The 18,234-nt window shown below is 39.2% G+C and overlaps 1 protein-coding gene across 1 annotated transcript in view; it reads left to right on the forward strand.

Moving 5' to 3' along the window:
• Positions 1-18,234, forward strand: part of PTPRR (protein tyrosine phosphatase receptor type R) — a 252,290-nt gene that overhangs the window by 206,370 nt on the left and 27,686 nt on the right. Inside the window, 2 exon segments of the mRNA XM_037049448.1 lie at positions 7,094-7,173; positions 7,832-7,969. Of these exon segments, the coding sequence (XP_036905343.1) occupies positions 7,094-7,173; positions 7,832-7,969 (218 nt within the window).

Below are 18,234 nucleotides of genomic sequence, written 5' to 3' on the forward strand. Positions count from 1 at the left end.
GTACAGTGTACAGATGATGTGTTGTGGAGTTCTGCACCTGAGACCTGTATGGTTCTCTTAACTGGTGTCAGCCCAATAAATTCAATAAAAAAAGGGAAAAGAAGTCAGTTGTAAAACTGACCGTGGTGATGGTTGCAAACTCTGTGGATAAAAATAAGTAAATAAACTCTGTGATGGCATACTTTAAATAGGTCAATCATAAGGTAGGCAAATTATGTTTCAATAAAGCTGTAATCAAAACCCCTCATTTTGCATAACAATACCTAGAGCCTTCATTAAAACTCCAGAGTCCTGTGCCCCACCCTGGGGATCCTATTTAAGTAGGTCTTCTGTTGGGCCCAGGAATCTGTACTTCTAGCAAACACTCAGGTGATTCTCATTCCGATGATACCAGGACCATGCTTTCAGTAATACCTCTATAGACTATGTGAAAACTAAATTAGCTCCATAGATTTTATTCACGTTCAGATATGAGACGTGTGCCAGGAACTAGCAAGGAGTGAGGAACAGTCTACAAGATCAAAAAGGACATAAGCTAGCGGGGAGAGACAGGTAACTGAGTAATTACAATCAATGTAATAAAAGCCAGAATAGAAATCTGGCCCAAGTGATGTAGGCCTAATTAATTCTGACTAGAATGGCAAAAGCACTTAGAAGAGGAAGTGGCATTTTGAATCACTAAACAAACAGATATAGTTGTGGTTTTGGCAAAATTGTAAACATCTCATGGCAATAGCTCTGGAAAGATAGAACCACAAAGATTTTTTTTAAAGATTGACATTGAAAGAGTACAGTCTTCATAGTGCTGTCCACTAATGCACTCATAATACAGCAAATTTTTTATATTTATGGTAATAGCAGGAACTATGGTGTCTTTGGGCTTTCCTTCTGGTGGCCTTGGAAACACATTGGTAAAGTCACTCACTACAGCATGTTTTTAATTGGTCCATATAGTTCAATCTGTTTACCCTAGGGACAGTCACTGTGAAAGGTATTTTATAACTACAACTGGCCAAATGGGAGAAAGCTGGTGTGTGTTAGGATGGATGTCTTTCTCTCTGTTAAGATTTTTTAATTTAAAATTTACCAAACAGAGGTAACTAAGGCACATATACCCATTCCGGTTATGATATTGACCCATCTAATCTCAGAAGGATTTGAAAATTATTAGGATTATTTCAAAGTTCAGCCTTCTCTATTTCCTGCGTAGATGATAGCAGACAACTGCTTCATGGTCCTGTGTCCGCTTTTCCGTTCCCAGAACTGGGTGCGTCTCTTGAGCCAGGGCACCTGAGCTGACAACTGATGTGGCGAATGATGCATTTTCTGTTGAAAATGCTGTAGTCTGCATATCACACCCATGCCCTGTTGCACGAAACGTAATTTAGTAAATATGGCTTGGCCAAGCCTTACCATTGGTTGAAAATAATCAGAAAAAGACTAGAAGAAATATGCAAAGTTGTTCTTTAAGATTTATTTTAGACTGTAACATGAGATTAGTCTGACATACAAAATAAGTTAAGATTTTGAATGTTATGATTGTTTTATTATTTTGATCTACAATAAACATTTTTGAAAGATTTTCTTTATTTTTAGACAGAGGAGATGGGAAGGAGAAAAAGAGGGAAAGAAACATCAATGTGTGGTTGCCTCGAACACCCCCTACTGCGGACCTGGCCAACAACCCAGGATGTGCCCTCACTAGAAATCAAACCAGCGACCTTTTGGTTCGCAGGATGGCACTCAATCCACTGAGCCACACCATCCAGGGATACAATAAACATTTTTTTAAATTTTATTTTTATTTATTTATCTTTCGAGGGGAAGGGACGGAGAGAAGGAGAGAGAAACATCAATGTATGGTTGTGTCTCATGTGTCCCCTGCTGGGAACTGGCCTGCAACCCAGGCATGTGCCCTGACTGGGAATCGAAGAGAGATCGTGTGGTTCACAGGCCCGCGCTCAATCCACTGAGCTACACCAGCCAGGGCACAATAAACATTTAAATTTTTTTATTTTTTTAACATTTTTAAAGCTTAGTATTATTTTGTATTAGTTTCAGGTGTACAGCATAGCAGTTAGACAATCATGTACTTTACAAAGTGGTCCGCTGATATTTCCAGTACCCACGTGGCACCATACCTAGTTACTAGAATATTATTGACTGTACTCCCTGTGCTGTGCTTTACATCCTCATGACTTACTCTGTAACAACCAATCTGTACTTCTTAATCCCTTCAGCTTTTTCATCCAGCCCCCCAACCAGGCCTCCTCCTCTCTGGCTGCCATCGGTCTGTTATCTGTATCTATGAGTCTGTTTCTGTTTTGTTTGTTAATGTATATTCAATAAAATTTTAAGGTTAGAAGCTCATCAACTTGTGCATAATAGTGAGGTTATATGATTTTGAGGATGCTTTGCAGCAGAAATATGGATGGCCAAGTACCAATTTAATTGTAGCTGTTTCTCTAAGGACAGTGCCAGCCTAAGGACAGAACACTCTTAACTGGTCGATTAAAGGGCTAAGGTCAAGTTTATACCAAATTATTTTGCAATATAAATAAACATTTAGTGATGAAAATATGTCTACATCTTAAATCATGAAAGCATTGGGGAAAAACCTACCATGTACTAATGTGAAATTATGGGTACAACAATGAAGTATAATAGTAACAAATTTTATGTATACGTCTTTCATGCAGTCCACTTTTTTATACTAGTGTCAAATAATGTAGATAATATTAAAGAACCCTATTTGTTCAGGCCATCATTTCATATTTAAAAATTTAATGTCTGATAATGTTTCCTACTTAAATTATGTTTCCTTTTTATTATATTAACTGCATAGAACAGAATAGATATGCAAATAAATTAACTACTCATTAAAGACAAGTTATGTGACTACCACAAAATACTGGAGTTAGACTTGATCTCTTACCCTGGCAAAACATTTACAATTTAGGACATGCTACTTAATCTTCCTATGTCATCCTCTCTTTATTCCTTAAAACAGTGATAATGATACTACTCTAAGGACAATTGGGAGGATTAAATGACAGTAACTATGGAATTCCTAGGAGAGTTCCAACTAATAGGAAGCCCTCAACTGATGTTAATGTCTCCTTTTCCTCTCTAACAAAAGCCATGAACCCATCATTAAGCCCAGGGCCAATTTCAGAAAGTAGGGACACTCTCTATTTGGTAAAAAATTTACAGTTGGGAAAGAAACATATTCAAGAGCCTTCTTTTCTTTTTAAATTTTTGCATGAGTCTCAATAAACATGCTTCTGCGACATCTCTGTCTTCCATTGCCAAGACCAGCACTGCCCACTAAGCCCTCTACGAGGATGGAACTGCTTCAGATCTGCCCCAAGGCAACCACAAGGCACCTGTGGTGACTGAGTGCTTGAAGTGCAATGACGGCACCCAAGGAACTGATTTTTAAATTTTATTTTATTTTGTTTTAATTAACTTAAATTTAATAAGCTACTCGTGGCTGATGGCTACCATATTAGGCAATGTAGATCTAGAGACTTCTCTCTCTTGCAGCAAAGTTGAAGATGACTCCCAGTCACCTTGCAGGTGTGGCCAATCCCTGCCTTTCCTCCCATTTCCCATTTCTCTTAAATACGTCTATGAAAACAATCCTATTCCTCTCAGCCCTGCCTTTGCCCTGGCAGTGATACGCTTGTCCCTCATCTAATTGTGTTTCTTCTCTTGACTTCAAATTTCAAACACATTTCTTCCAAGAGAAGAAATCTTCAACACAGAAAATAATCTTTAACAAAATCTTATAGGATGCCAATCAAAATACCAGGATCCAGGTATCATTTTGTCTGTTAAATAGAAGACTTAAGATTGCCAGAAGGTATTTTAAAGAGACTAGGGTGGGAAATTTTACGTGTTCTTTTTCCAAATCTATATGTGTTCAATAATTTGTTGAGAGGAAAAAAGTAACAGGAAGGAGAAAAGGAGGGAGGAAAGGAAGAGAAGGAAGGGGAGAAAGAAGGAAAGGAGGGAGGGGGGAAGGAGGAAGGGAAGAAAAGAGTAGGAAGAAAAGAAGGAAGGAGGGATCAAAAAAAAGAACTAGAGAGGAGAAATAAGAAAATAAAAAGGAACAGAAGAGAAGCCAAAAAATGACCAGTGTTTAATTAATATTTGAAATTATTATCGATACTGCCCAGAGGTATTATAAGTGATACACTAACTTTAGCATACCACCGAGATATGCCTGTTTTGTTAACAGTTATTATAGTGAATTTGACTAATATATACACTTAAATGCATAACATGAAAAATTATAACAGTAGTGATGAAAATAATCACATTAAAAAGTTGGTAATGATAATATTTTTAATCTTTGGCTGTTTTATTAATCCAAGATAACATCTACAATGCTTTGATTGGAAACCTTCATTTTCTTCTACTCAGTCATATGTTGTATTGTTATTTTTTAAATATTTTATTTATTTTTAGAGAGAGGAGAAGGAAGGGAGGGAAACATCAATGTGTGGTTGCCTCTTGAGCACCCCCTACTGGCGACCTGGCCCACAACTCAGGCACGTACCCTAACTGGGAATCAAACTGGTGACCCTTTGGTTTGCAGGCTAGCACTCAATCTACTGAGGCACACCAGCCATGGCTGATTCTTTTTTTAAAATATATAATTGGAAACCTTTAAGTACTTAGAAATAGTATAAATTATCCATTTTTAACATGAACTTAGCTTGACAGGGACCTGTTTCTAAGTAGTTTATAGGGTCAAATAAATCATATACATTGCAGACATTATAAAAATTGAAGGAAATAGGCCTTTTTGACTCTGAATGATGTGGAGTATTTGTGGAAACTTCTAACAATCAGTGTATACTGAAAAGGAATGGAAGCTTTCCTGTCCCCTTTGTTAAGAAAAGAAAAAGATATAGAAAGTCAAAAGCAGTGTTTTACTCTTCTTAACAGAAATTCATTCTCATATTAAACATTCTACAAACCACACACCAAACAGAAACCACAAAGGAGACAAAAGTTAATTAAATATAGCTCTTGCACTCAAGGGGCTCACTGCAATCCACTGAGGGAAGGCAGAAATTTAAGTATCTGAAATGCAAAATGATAAATACTAAAATGAGGCCCAGGGAGCCTGAACAAAGAAGGGAACACCTAATTCTCTCTGTGAAGTCCAGGAAAAGCCTCAGAGAGAAGATATTTCTTGAACTCAACTCTGAATAATGAGGACAGCTTTACCATACAGAGAAGGCAGAGGAATAAAAAGCATAAAATCTGCAAGAACGTAGAATATTTGGGAGATTTCCCTAGGTCTGTATAAAGGGAGCATATGGTCCATGTGGGAAAGTGATGGGGCTGTGGGAAAAGGATGGAGGCCTGCTGGGCCCGCTGAGGAGTGGATTCCAGCCTCTAGGTCTGCACGGCTCAGTAGAGCAGCCACTAGCCACATATGGCTATGTAAATTTAAATTTAAATCAATTAAAATTAAAATTTCAGTTCTTCAGTTCATACTAGCCCCATTTTAAATGCTCAGCTGCCACATGTGGCTAGTGGTCGTAATTATGGACAGAACAGAGAAAGACATTGCCATTATCACAGAAAGTTGTCTTGAGTAATGCTGCTCTAGGCTGTCTAAATCATCAGTAAGTATTCATAATAAAATGAGCTCAATGGATAAATAAGTTTTTATGTAATACCTTCTTGGATATTCACAAAATACATGAGCATAATGAAGGCCTTGACAAGTTCTGCAGTGAAGGAAATGTAGTTCAACTTTGCTTAATTCAGTGTTTCCTGTATTTATTTGACTACTGAACCTTCTTGGCTAAAGATGGTCTCATTTATACATAATATGACTAATTCTATACATTGCAGAAGAAGTGATTACAGATAGCACTTGGGAAATACTGCTATGGCCATCAGGGTCCAAGGATGGCATTTGGGTGAGGGAGTGCCATGATTGAACAGGAAAACAGGACATTGTGACCTGGAATCCCAGGGAAGAGGGAGCTCCCAACAGATATATGGTCAATATGTTTTGAATGCCACAGAGAGGACATGGGTTTAGTAACAAAAGGGTCAGGAGTGGCATAAGCAAGAGCAGTGTCTGCACAGACTAGAGTTAGGATAGATTGGAGTGCATGGGAGGATTGAGTTATAGATGAGGAGGCAGGACTAGTGGGATTTACCTGCTTGGAGAAGAACAATAGAACTGCTAGAGAGGGATGGATAAAACTGGCTTTTTGGAAAATGAAAGGTACCATTTACATCAGTACCATAGCCATTTATTGAGTGACATATATGTGTATATATATGTATATGTGTGTATATGTATGTATATATATAGATATAATATATATACACACACAGAGAGAGAGAATTTAAAAATCTCCATTCTTACCTTCAAGAGACTCAAGAGTATACCATGTTAAAGAAATGATAAAGGGATAATTTGATCTTAGTTCTTTCATGTAAATGTTGGTGAAAGTAACTACCGTATTTTCCACAATACCGTGGTTCATGAAGAGCCTTTCAACTTCTTGGTGGAAAGTGGTTTTAGGCTTGAAGACACTTTAATCATCTATGCAGTATCTGATATTTCTGCTGTCAGTAAACACACACATGGTAAGCGAAGACCACTTCTTCCAAGCAGTGAGAGGGGATTTGGGATAAAACACTTGCCATTGGGCAGGACAGAAGAGAGACAAGAGTAGGGAGATCTGGAGCAAATGCCAAACCCAAAGAACAAGAAAAAGAGCACGGATGAGAAATGAGGTCATTAATCACAAACCCACAAAAAAAAAATGGCATGAAGGATAAACTTATCATCTCAGGCTTATGGGTAAGATGTCAGAAACGGAGGTCAAGATGAGCCCCAATGTCCCTCAATAAACACAAATGCATCAAAGGACAGACACACAGACACTGCAACAACAAACATGGACTCATGTCAGCCAGTCAATATGTAAGTTACCAGTGTTACTAAGTTCTAGTCATTGGTGTTCTGGGAAACTTGAGAAAGAGTAATATATTTGGTGTAGTTAACTAGAAAAGCAGACCTTAATGTATTCTTTTTTGTTTTCTTCATTAGATCCCCTGAGCAGAGTGTGTTTAAGACCAAAAAATGTAACTGATTCTTTGAGCACTTACATTAATGCTAATTATATTAGGGTAAGTAAATAAATATCCATTTCTTTTTTTAAGATTTTATTTATTTATCTTTAGAGGGGAAGGGAAGGAGAGAGGGAGAGAAATATCAATGTATGGTTGCCTCTTTGTGCATCCCCTGCCAGGAACCGGGAACTGGCCTGCAACCCAGGCATGTGCCCTGACTGGGAATCAAACCACGATCACGTGGTTCGCAAGCCCACACTCAATCCACTGAGCTACACCAGCCAGGGCAATAAATATCCATTTCTTTCTCATGAGCATGTCAACTTACTATTTGGAATTCAGGTTATATTTTGTCCTTAGAATAGATTAATTTTTACTTAACATGGTTACTAGCAAATTTTTGTTTGTTTGTTTAGCCATAATCAACACTGGAAGTGGGTTTTTTTACAATGAGTCTCTCTTTCCTGTGCATCTGTGGCCACAGAGCCCCATTTTGGGTGCTCTGGTGAGGACTAAGCATCATGACAGTCAATGCCATTTGCCATACTTGACTTCTGGGAGAACAGCCAGGTGAATTGTTGCGTTTGAGTGAGTGAAGCTGTGGAAATCTGTGTTGCTTTTGGACTAGCAGAGCTATATCGTCCTGAAGAGATTTTATTTAAATTGTCGTGGAAGGCATGAACTTCAAATTTTTTTATATCTTTACTCAAACTAGGGCTACCGTGGCAGAGAGAAAGCTTTCATCGCCACACAAGGCCCCATGATCAACACCGTGAATGATTTCTGGCAGATGGTCTGGCAGGAAGATAGTCCTGTGATTGTTATGATCACAAAACTGAAAGAAAAAAATGAGGTATGACATTTACCCAAGTACTAAATGTGATGTATTTTCTGTTGCTATAGAAGGGATATCGCATAAGAAGAATTGCCATGTACTTAATAACACATTTAAGATGCAAATTTTAAGACACTTAAGCAGTTGGTTGCTTTCTGCTTCCCCAAATGGTAATTGGTGTTATTCTGTTAATGACAACTTTCTTTCAGATAAATCAGTATATATGTGAATACTCATTTCTCACATGTGTCTACCTGTCTCAGTGAGGAAATGATGGACCACAAACTATCATCCTCATTTATAGGCAGTGGAATAAAAATTATTCATTTGTATCTCAAGTAATTTTTGTACCTACTATGTGGCAAGTATTGTACAATTTTATTTTATTTTATTTTATTTTTTTTGTTGTTGTTGGAAGTTTTTTTTAAAATATAGTTTATTGATTATACCATTACAGTTGTTCTATTCCCCCCTTCATTCCCCTCCACCCACACACTCCCTCCCCCACCCTTCTCCTGCCTTAGTTTATAACCACGTGTCTCAACTTCTTTAGATTCTATATTTCCCCCACTATTCTCGCTCTCCCCCTATCTATTTTCTACCTACCATCTATGCTATTTTCTGTGCCTTCTCCCCCCTTCTCCTCCTCCCACCCCCCTGTTTCTAACCCTCCATGTGTTCTTCATTTCTATGGTTCCACTCCTGATCTAGCTGTCCTCTTGGTTTGCTTTTGTTTTAGGTGTGGTTGTTAATAACTGTGTGTTTGCTGTCCTTTCACTATTGATATTTTTCATCATCTCTTTCTTATATAAGTCCCTTTAGCATTTCATATAATAAAGGCTTGGTGATGATGAACTCCTTGAACTTGACCTTGTCTGAGAAGCACTTTATCTGTCCTTCCATTCTAAATGAAAGTTTTGCTGGATAAAGCAATCTTGGCTGTAGGTCTTTGGATTTCATGACTTGGAATACTTCTTTCCAGCCCCTTCTTGCCTGGAAGGTCTCTTTTGAGAAATCCGCTGACAGTCTGATGGGTACTCCTTTGTAGGTGACTGTCCCCTTATCCCTTGATGCTTCTAGGATTCTCTCCTTCATTTTGGTCTTGGCTAATGTAATTATGATGTGCCTTGGTGTGTTCCTTCTTGGGTCCAACTTCTTTGGCACTCTCTGAGCTTCCTGGATTTCCTGGAAGTCTATTTCCTTTGCCAGACTGGGGAAGTTCTCCTTTATTATTTGTTCAAATATGTTTTCCACTCGTGGCTGTTTCTTTCCCCCTTCTGGTACCCCTATAATTCGGATGTTGGAACGTTTAAAGATGTCCTGGAGGTTCCTAAGCCTCTCCTCATTTTTTTGAATTCTCATTTCTTCATTCCTTTCTGGTGGGATGTTTTGTTCTTCCTTCTGGTCCATTCCATTGATTTGAGTCCCAGTTTCCTTTCCATCACTATTGGTTTCCTGTGCATCTCCCTTCATTTCAATTAGTTTAGCCTTCATATGTTCCTCTAATTTGTGACTATGTTCCTCTAATTTGTGACTATAATCTACCAGTTCTGTGAGCATCCTGATAAATAGTGTCCTGAATTGTGCTTCTGAGAGGCTGGCAATTTCTTGGTCGCTTAGAGTTATTGGCTCTGGGACTTTGAGTTCTTCTTGCGCCATCTTTCGGGTTGTTCGTGCCTGTTCCATAGCAGGATCAGAGCCCTAAAGTGTTCACTAGAACAGGGCAACTAAGTCGCTGGGTTGTGACGTTGTATGTGGGGGCGGGGTCAAAGAGGGACAATGGCTCTCACTGGTCTTGCAGGGCAACTAAGTCGCTGGGTTGTGACGCTGTATGTGGGGGCGGGGTCAAAGAGGGACTATGGCGTCCTGTCCGCCGCCTGCCGCCACGGCCCTCACCGGTGCCGCAGTTGCTGCCGTCACCGGGCCCACGCGTTTCGTCCCACTGCACGCGAGTGCGCCACCGCCGTCAGCCCTCGCCCCCTGGGGCCTGCGTGGTCCGTCTCACTGCACGCAAATGTGCGACCTTGGTCAGTCTGCCCCGCACCCCGACTAGGTCCGGGCTGCCTGCGCTCCTAGGTCTCTCCTTCCTGACCCTGCTCCGCTGCTGTTTCTGCCTCTCTTACCGTCCCCGTTGAACGGTTTGTAGCTGTCGGACTTCCGTATAATTCGGTTTTCTGGTCTCTGGGTGTGTCTTAGTTCTCCAAAACTTTTGTTGTATCCAAACTTGGTTGTGGGAGAAGGCACAGTGTTTCCACCTATGCCTCCATCTTGGTGGAAGTGGGTATTGTACAATTTTAGTTGTTGACAATATACTAGTGAACAAAACACACAAATATTCCTGCCTTTAGTAGATTTTAACTTTCTTGGGGGTGATGGGAGGTGATAGACAAAACCAATAAACATAGCGAGTTCAAAAATATTAGACAGGGCAAATACTACAGACAATATGTAGGACGGGGTGTGTGAGCTGTCGGGGGCACTGAGGGGGAAGGCTGACCTGCAGCGATGCCCACGGGGTGGGCAGGAGGGGCCTCACTAAGAAAGTCAGATTTAAAGAAAACTGTGAAGAGAGTTGCAAAAGCCAAGCAAACTTTCTCAATATCTCTATAAAAGAGTCCAAGGATGAGACAAAATTAGATTCTATTTTCCCCTGAGGATCTAACTTACGAACAGAATACTAGTTCTGTATTTTGCATCATAAAAGTAAAATGGTGTAATTCCCACAGGGTGCTGTCCTAGGTCCTGCTTACATTTTACAGCATTTTGTCCACTTATTGGCATAAGTCTGATTTTTGTCAGCTCTTGTGTTTGTTTTCCTGTTGAAAGCACTGTAACAAACAGGGCTTCGCTGTGACAATAAGAATTTAAGAAAACTGAATTTTCCTTTATACTCCTTTGCTGAGTTGTAAAAGCTAATTGAGAAAATCCAGGCTCACAATGGCACTTTATAAGCTTTTTAAAGTTTGTTATTTTCTTCTATTTTTTCTACAGGTAGATGCAGGGTTTTTTTCCAAAATTTATTTTGGAAAAATTTATTTTGGAGAAAAAAGTGTATTTTCTTTGGCCAGTAGATGAAGGTATATACTTAATTAACTACATGGTTTACGAAATGAATGCATTTCTCTGAATTTTATCTGAAAGCCTGATGTGGCATAATAAAAATAACCCATAATATTCTCAGCTGTTTCACCCACTTTCAATCTGCCAGACATATTAAGCCACCAACAATTCCTGCACAGTTGTTTGATATTCATGACATTTTAACTTCATGGTGGAAAAAGAATCTTCAAAGTGAGAAGTTGTGTATTTTGTGTATCTACATCCATAGAACTGAAGTAACATGGCAGGCTAGATAACCTAAAAGACCTCTCCTTACAAATCAGTTATACTGGGGAAGACGTGAAATAACAGGTACAGCAGAGTGTGAAAGAAACAAAAAAAGCTCTCAGCAGTTAAAAATGGAATGAAAGGCATAAAACCAGAGACGTACAGGTTACCTGTGCTTTAATGATAACACAAGAGACAGAGACAAAGACTTGGACTCACAGAAGCCAGGAGTTTGAACTGAGACCTTCCACGAAGGGGGTGCTTGCGAGGGCTGTGCCCTCGGAGAAAGGTGAACCCCCAAAATAAACCTGCCTCCCAAAATAGGACTACAACAAGAAGTCCATCTGTCTTAGTCCAGGCTTCTCACGCACAAATTAAAAGGTTCCCTTGAGTATTCAGAATTCAAAAACCAGGAAATGCCAAGTGGAGTAATTAACAGAAAAAGTATTATAATACTGGATTGGTAATGCCCTGTGGCACTTTCCAGAAACAAAGGCAAAAACCTTTTTGGTGCATACAGTCTCAGCATCTATTTCATAGAATTTCCACAGAAAAAGTCCAGAAAAACATAACCTCATAAGTCAAAATTATGAGGCACCTAAGTAAACAACATGAGGAAAAATTGGAAAAGCAACAAAGTATAAATAGATCCACAAAAATGTGAAGAATAGAAATGATACAGTATAAGTTCTGTATTTTTATAATTAAACATGCAAAATATAAAATAAAAAACTTGAAAAGGTGCAAGTTACTATCAAAAAATTAGAGGAAGAATTTTAAACAAACCAACAAATAATAGAAATAGTTACAATATAGACACTGTTATTTAAAAGACAACTTCATTAGGCAGGTTTAATAGTAGGCTGGACACAGCTGAATATTTACTAGGTTAAAAAAAACAGAGCAAAGGAAATCACCTAGAAGCTCAAAATGACCAAAAATATGAAAGAGTCTCTGATACAGAGAACACAATATTTAAATGCCCAATATATGTCGAATGGATATTTGGGGGGAAGAAAAAGGAGAATAATAAAAAAAGTAATATTTGAAGGAGTGATGACTAGGGATTTTCCGAAACTGAGGAAAGACATGAGCTTTCAAAGCTGGAAAGCACAATAAACCCTCCTCTAGATAGCTCGAAATAAATCCACAACTAGACACGTCTGTGAAACTGAACAGAGACAATTTTTTTATTAACTTTTTATTGTTGTTCAGTTACAGTTGTCCTCATTTTTCCTCCATTGCCATATTTTGCCATGTATAATGTGCACATTGTTGCCCAAATTTTTGAGGAAAAAATAAGGATATGTGTTATACATGGGTAGTACTAATTCGGTATCTATAAATGTTTTTAATTCTTTTATTTATGCTCATGTGTTAAAAGCTCAACTCTAGTAAGCAATAATGATATCTGTATGCAAAATAATATTCTGGGATATGATCATTGGTTTTGTTTCTAAATATAAATAAACAAATAATCAAATTAAACTTTAAAACCAAAGATTTTTTTCCTGAAGGTGTGGGCCAAAAATGTGTGTGTGCATCACACGTGGGAGCACATTATGCGTGACAAATGCAGTGCTCTCCCCTGCCCTACACACCCCCCGCCTCCCACATTCAGCCCTCCCCCCGACATCCATTGTCTCTGTCCACGGGTCTTTTATGCACATTCTTTGACGTGACCTTTCCCCTTCTTTCCCCTGTTACCCTCCTCCCCACTCTCCTCTGGTTACTGTCAGTTTGCTCTCTATTTCCATGTCTAAACAGACAATTTTAGCAACTAGAGTAACTAACAAATGGCTTCTTAGTAAAAATAGAAGCCAAAAGTCAGTTGAATAATACCTACAGAAGGATGAAAGAAAGTAACTGACAACCCAGAATTTATTCAGGATTTGGCAACATTTCCGAGTAGAATGCATTACCCCTACCCACTTTGGTTTGAGTCATAATTTTCTCAATACACTGTCACAATGTGTTTTCTGAAATCTCATTCATACCCTTAGAAATTCTATTTTCTCTTTAATTAAAAATAAAATCATGTATTATGAACATTGGAAAAAGCACTCTAATTTATGTAATTATGTGAGCGTAAGTATGTAAATGTTTTGAAACAAGTAAATTATATTTCCATGGAAAACACTTCTTACTTGTCAGCATTGCATGTTTATTAAGGATTAACACTTGGCAGAGCATATGTGAAACAGTATCTCCCAAGGGTTACGGAATCATTTGTAGCAACTCTAAGCTAAGTCACAGTTTTTGTTGTCTCGAGCATTTCATTCCTCTAACCTGGTGATGCATTTGTTCACTTTTATAGAAAACGTCGGAAATATGTCTTTAGTGCTTCACCTTCTTGAGTCGGGGTTTCTTTCATCAGAAGAGAAGCAGCTAAGATTGTCAGTCAATCAGAAGCATTCTGTAGAGGCTGAGTAACATATGACATGTTTTGCAGATGTTAGCAAGGATGGTCGGAGCCAGGGGAGAATATGCCAAAGCCCCAATTCTTCCCCTTTGTCCCCAAGACAGGGGCTGTCGTTCTAACCGGAGTGCCGAATGAGCTGAATCTGTGTTTCAGTGTGATACTGATGATGCTCAGAACTCTGCATTCGGAGTCCGGAATGGAGTAGAGCCCCTGATGTTCATTTTCAACTTCATCGTAGTTGGAGCTGCCTGTTGGTGCCACTCTCAGAATTCACATTCTTCATGGGAAAGCCAAGTGGATCTGTTGAAAGTTGGATATTTTTTTTTAAATAATGACCACACTAAAGGGGATTGAGGTTTATTGCTTATCTCTTTGACTGAATTTAGAAATTGGAAAGGTATTTTTTTCTTACCATTTTTAGACTTTTGTCTTTTAAACATCTGGGCTATAGCTCCTGGAAATATCAAAGTGAAACATACTATGTTTTCTGTGAGTAATTTACTATGTGTGTTTTCCAGTAGCCAGTCATTATCCCAAATGTCACAGTATAAATTTTGACTTCTTCATTGTTGGTTAGTCATTAAATTAAAGTGACAATTCCTTTCCATCCTGACTCTCCCGAGAGGTAAACATAGTGCTGTAGGAAGTGTCCCTTACCGATCCACCAGGAAGACACCGCTCGCCACCAATGTGCCAACTCCCAATGGTGTTAAGCGTCGTTGTTTAGAATAGACAAAAATCATTTCCTCCCACGAAAATGAAGGGGCCGTATCTTTAGAAATTCCCAGGCTTTATATTTTAGTGAACCCTTCTACTTTTCATAAATAAATATAATTTCCACTCTTCAACATTCTCATAGTTTTTGTAATAAAGTGAGAATAAACAAAAAGTTAAAAAAATGGAGCTGAAGAATCAGTTACATTGCAAGGAAGAGAAGAGATTGTGTTGCTGGAAAATTTGAGTTCCTTCATTTAGATAAATCGCAAGAAGAAGGGGATTCCTTTTGAGGGAAAGAGAACACAGAAGCACGGCGTGCAACCTCTTTTACACATGAGCTATGGCATCACTGAAGAAGTCGTAGTGGCCCAGACCTGCAGAGCTGGAGTTGGGTCAGTCCAAGAGTCGGGTAGCATTTGCGCATTTCTGGACTCCTCGGGCCACGTCTGGAAGTTACCTGGTGCCCCGCCATCTCTTTCTAGGAAAGAAGGGAAGTAGCCACAAATGCTGATCACATTGCGTACACTGTGGAAGATCTCTTCTACCCACCCCCATGTACTGAAAGAATGTGCCAAGCACAGTCCACGTATCAATTCAGTTCATTGTCACTTTAACTCTACCAAGTAGGCTGTGCTGTCCCTGTAGGATGGATGAGAAACCAGAAGCTCAAAGAGGTCAAGCCATTTGCCCAAAAATTTGAAGTTAGTGAGTGATGGAGGCCAAATTTTAATCCAGGTTTGTTTAATTCTGAAACTTATGCACTTAATTATTGCCCCAACATAACAGGCCAAATAATGATGTAAGACACTAGAAAGCAGGCAACACACTGTTGGCCTCAGAGAGCAGTAAGTTACCCAATTTATCTTTTGTAAAGTGAGAGAATCACTTGGTGATTCAACCTAACATAATACGTCCCTCAGGTATACTCAGCCATAGGCTTTCTCCATATTCACATCAATCTTTCATCTGAGTTAGCTATGTGACTTTACTTCCAAACCTCATGTAACCCATTGATCAACCTAGTGAGCACTTTGCAAACCATTTAACCTTAAAAAGTCATATAAAAATCATATTATGTTTTCCCCTCTTTCATTCTCATCCTTTCTTTCTCTGATAAAATAAAAGACTAACTTTTATTACATTTATCTGACAAAATAGCTCAGACAAAGCCTTCCAGCTTTATCACAGGGCCCTGAAGAATGAGCGGGCACAGGAGGGAACGATGCGGGCAGAGCGTCGGCACACGAAGAACACCGGAACCACAGGGCCTGCGTGGGCTGAGCGGTTAAGAGTGGCTGAGCACAGCGCAGCAGGGCATGAAGGGAGACGAGACTGGAATGTTAAGTTGTGCCAAAGAGTACAGGACTATGCTAAAAACAGACAAACAAACTAATAAAAACCTTTGTCTTTATTACCTAGGCAGCAAGGAACTTCTAAAGATGTTTTGAAATAGATTGACAAAATGCAATTTGTATATCAGGAATATAATTGGTGGCAAGATCCAGGGTTTGGATTCGAGGAAAGCAAGGGGAAGAAGGGAAATAGGTTTGAAGTTGTAATAACAATCCAGGTAACAGATAATGGGGTACAGAATTAAGACAATGGAAGAGTGTATTGAGAAAAGGGGACGAATTTAAAAGCTGTTACAGAGACAGAAGACACAGGATTTAGTTTCTTATAGAATGTGAGGGAATTGAAGTAGGGTTTGTTTTCTGGTGACAGATAGAGTGGAGGCTGATATCATGAACCTGGGTGGGCAGTGAGGCAAGGTTCTTGAGAGAAGAAAGTGAATCCCAGCCTTCACATGTTCAATGTGAGGACCCCTGAAGACCTGGGGACGGTTAAGTCTACTAAGTGGCTGGAAATCAGTGTCTAGAGCTTTAGACAAATGTGCAGATAAGAGAGAGAGATTGGACAAATTAAATCTATGAAGTGATATTTGCTCAGAGGGTCCCAGCCCCCAAGGGAATCTTCTCAAAGTCTCCCAGCAAGACTTCTGGGTTCCAGTTTCCTCTGTTGTTGAACAATATAATAAAAATAGTAATATTTGCTACCTGCCCTGCCTAACTCAAATGATTGTGAAAGGGATTAAGTGAACTTTTGGTAAAGGTACTTTTTGTATTAAATTGCTGTCCCCTGTTAGCAATATTTAGTCGGGACACCAGGAATGACAGGAGGAGTAACAGTGGAAATCTGACCCATTCTGTCCCTCTCATGTACTAAACATACTGAAACAAAACCAACCATCTTCTTTTCATTTATTTGGACCCGTTGTCTGTGTGATGATACATGACTTTGTCTATACAGTTCACAGAGCAAAATATCTTTGATTTTAAATGTGTAGAATTTAAAAAGTAACTTAAAAAAGATTTTTTCAGGCAACTACTAATGCCAGACTTCCTTCTTCATTATACACAAAAAGCCCCAACATGGTAGAAGTGAGGGGGAGGGTCGAAGAAAATAAAAGGACCGTAAAAATATGAGTCTGTGCTGCATTCTCCTTTTACTATGAACCACTGATTGTGAAGAACTGGTTGATGTCCAGAATCTTTATAGTCAGGATTTGTTAATTACACTTTTGCAAAAGACACAGTACCCCCTGAAAACTTCTTTTTTTCCTCCAAATCATGAATTCTTGAAGTTAATGGGGGATTTTACTGAAAGGATCAGCCTAGTAACAGAAGAATAGTGATGATTTGGAGTTATATTCTGCTAGATAGCATGCTGTTTTGAATTACCTACAATTAGTGTAGTTTCACAATATTATCTCTGAGAGAGCATTTTCCTTCCTTGCATTTTCTGCCTCTTTCATACCATTGTTAGCACCACAATAGAGAAACCCTAAAAAGCTGTTCACAAAAATAATTTAAACAGGAATTTGCACTCTGAGAAACAACCACATTTGCAGCTCTCCCCTACCTCATATTCAAAAGCACCCACACTTATCTGGTCTCTTTTTCTATGTTCTCCTAAAAGGGGGAGAAATGTATTCACTGTGTAAAAATAAGCTATTGTATCCCCCGAAAGGAGATGGGATGCTAATTAAGGGTTCTTTGAATCAACAAGTCATCTTGCATTGTCTACTAGGAGCTGGCTGCCAATTGAATTTTTGGTAAAGAGTCAAGAAAAACATTCAAGAGGGCCCCGGCAAGCTTGGGAGAGAAGCGGGCAGTACTTCCATTTATCAAGTAGGTGCACGAGCCTGTTCAAGTATTGTTGAGCGTCAGGGTGCAGGCTGTGAGCTTCTGCCTAAGCTTTTCCCGTTGGTTGTGCGAACCACCTTCCCAAAGACAGGCCTGTCGCTCAGGTCTGATCGTGGACAACACAGCATGTACGCCATACTGCTGGACCACTGACTGCCTCTTTCTTTGCTCAATACTTTTTTCAAGATTTTTTGTGTCTTCTTGGATTAGTCCAGGTGGCTGGGATTGTAAGATGTATGCAACAGGTCGGGTCTTGCAGCAAAGTAATTGATGCTCCGTTGAAAGACGCCAGGCGAATTGGTTAGTATGATTATCTTTAACAAACTGGGGAAATTTTAGACATTTGACAACTCATAAAGGAGGGAAATAAATTGCTCTGTTTTAAAATGGTTATTTTTTTCTTCATGTTATGTCAGCCAGAGTAAGCCTTTAGCCTGATTGTCTGCTGGTGTTGAGTGTGGGGTGACATCTAAACAGAGATGAAAAAATGATTTACTTTGTTTGGAAAAGAACCAGAAAATAGAGGATGCAAATGTGTCTTTATTGTAATGGAGGAAAGAAACAGTGAGTCAACCAGGTAGAGTGACTTTCCCTGTGACTCTGGCTTGTGGAAT

The sequence above is a fragment of the Sturnira hondurensis genome, unplaced genomic scaffold, assembly GCF_014824575.4.
Source record: "Sturnira hondurensis isolate 20B ecotype Veracruz unplaced genomic scaffold, ASM1482457v3 Scaffold0006496, whole genome shotgun sequence".
In the NCBI taxonomy this organism is placed as follows: Eukaryota; Metazoa; Chordata; class Mammalia; order Chiroptera; family Phyllostomidae; genus Sturnira; species Sturnira hondurensis.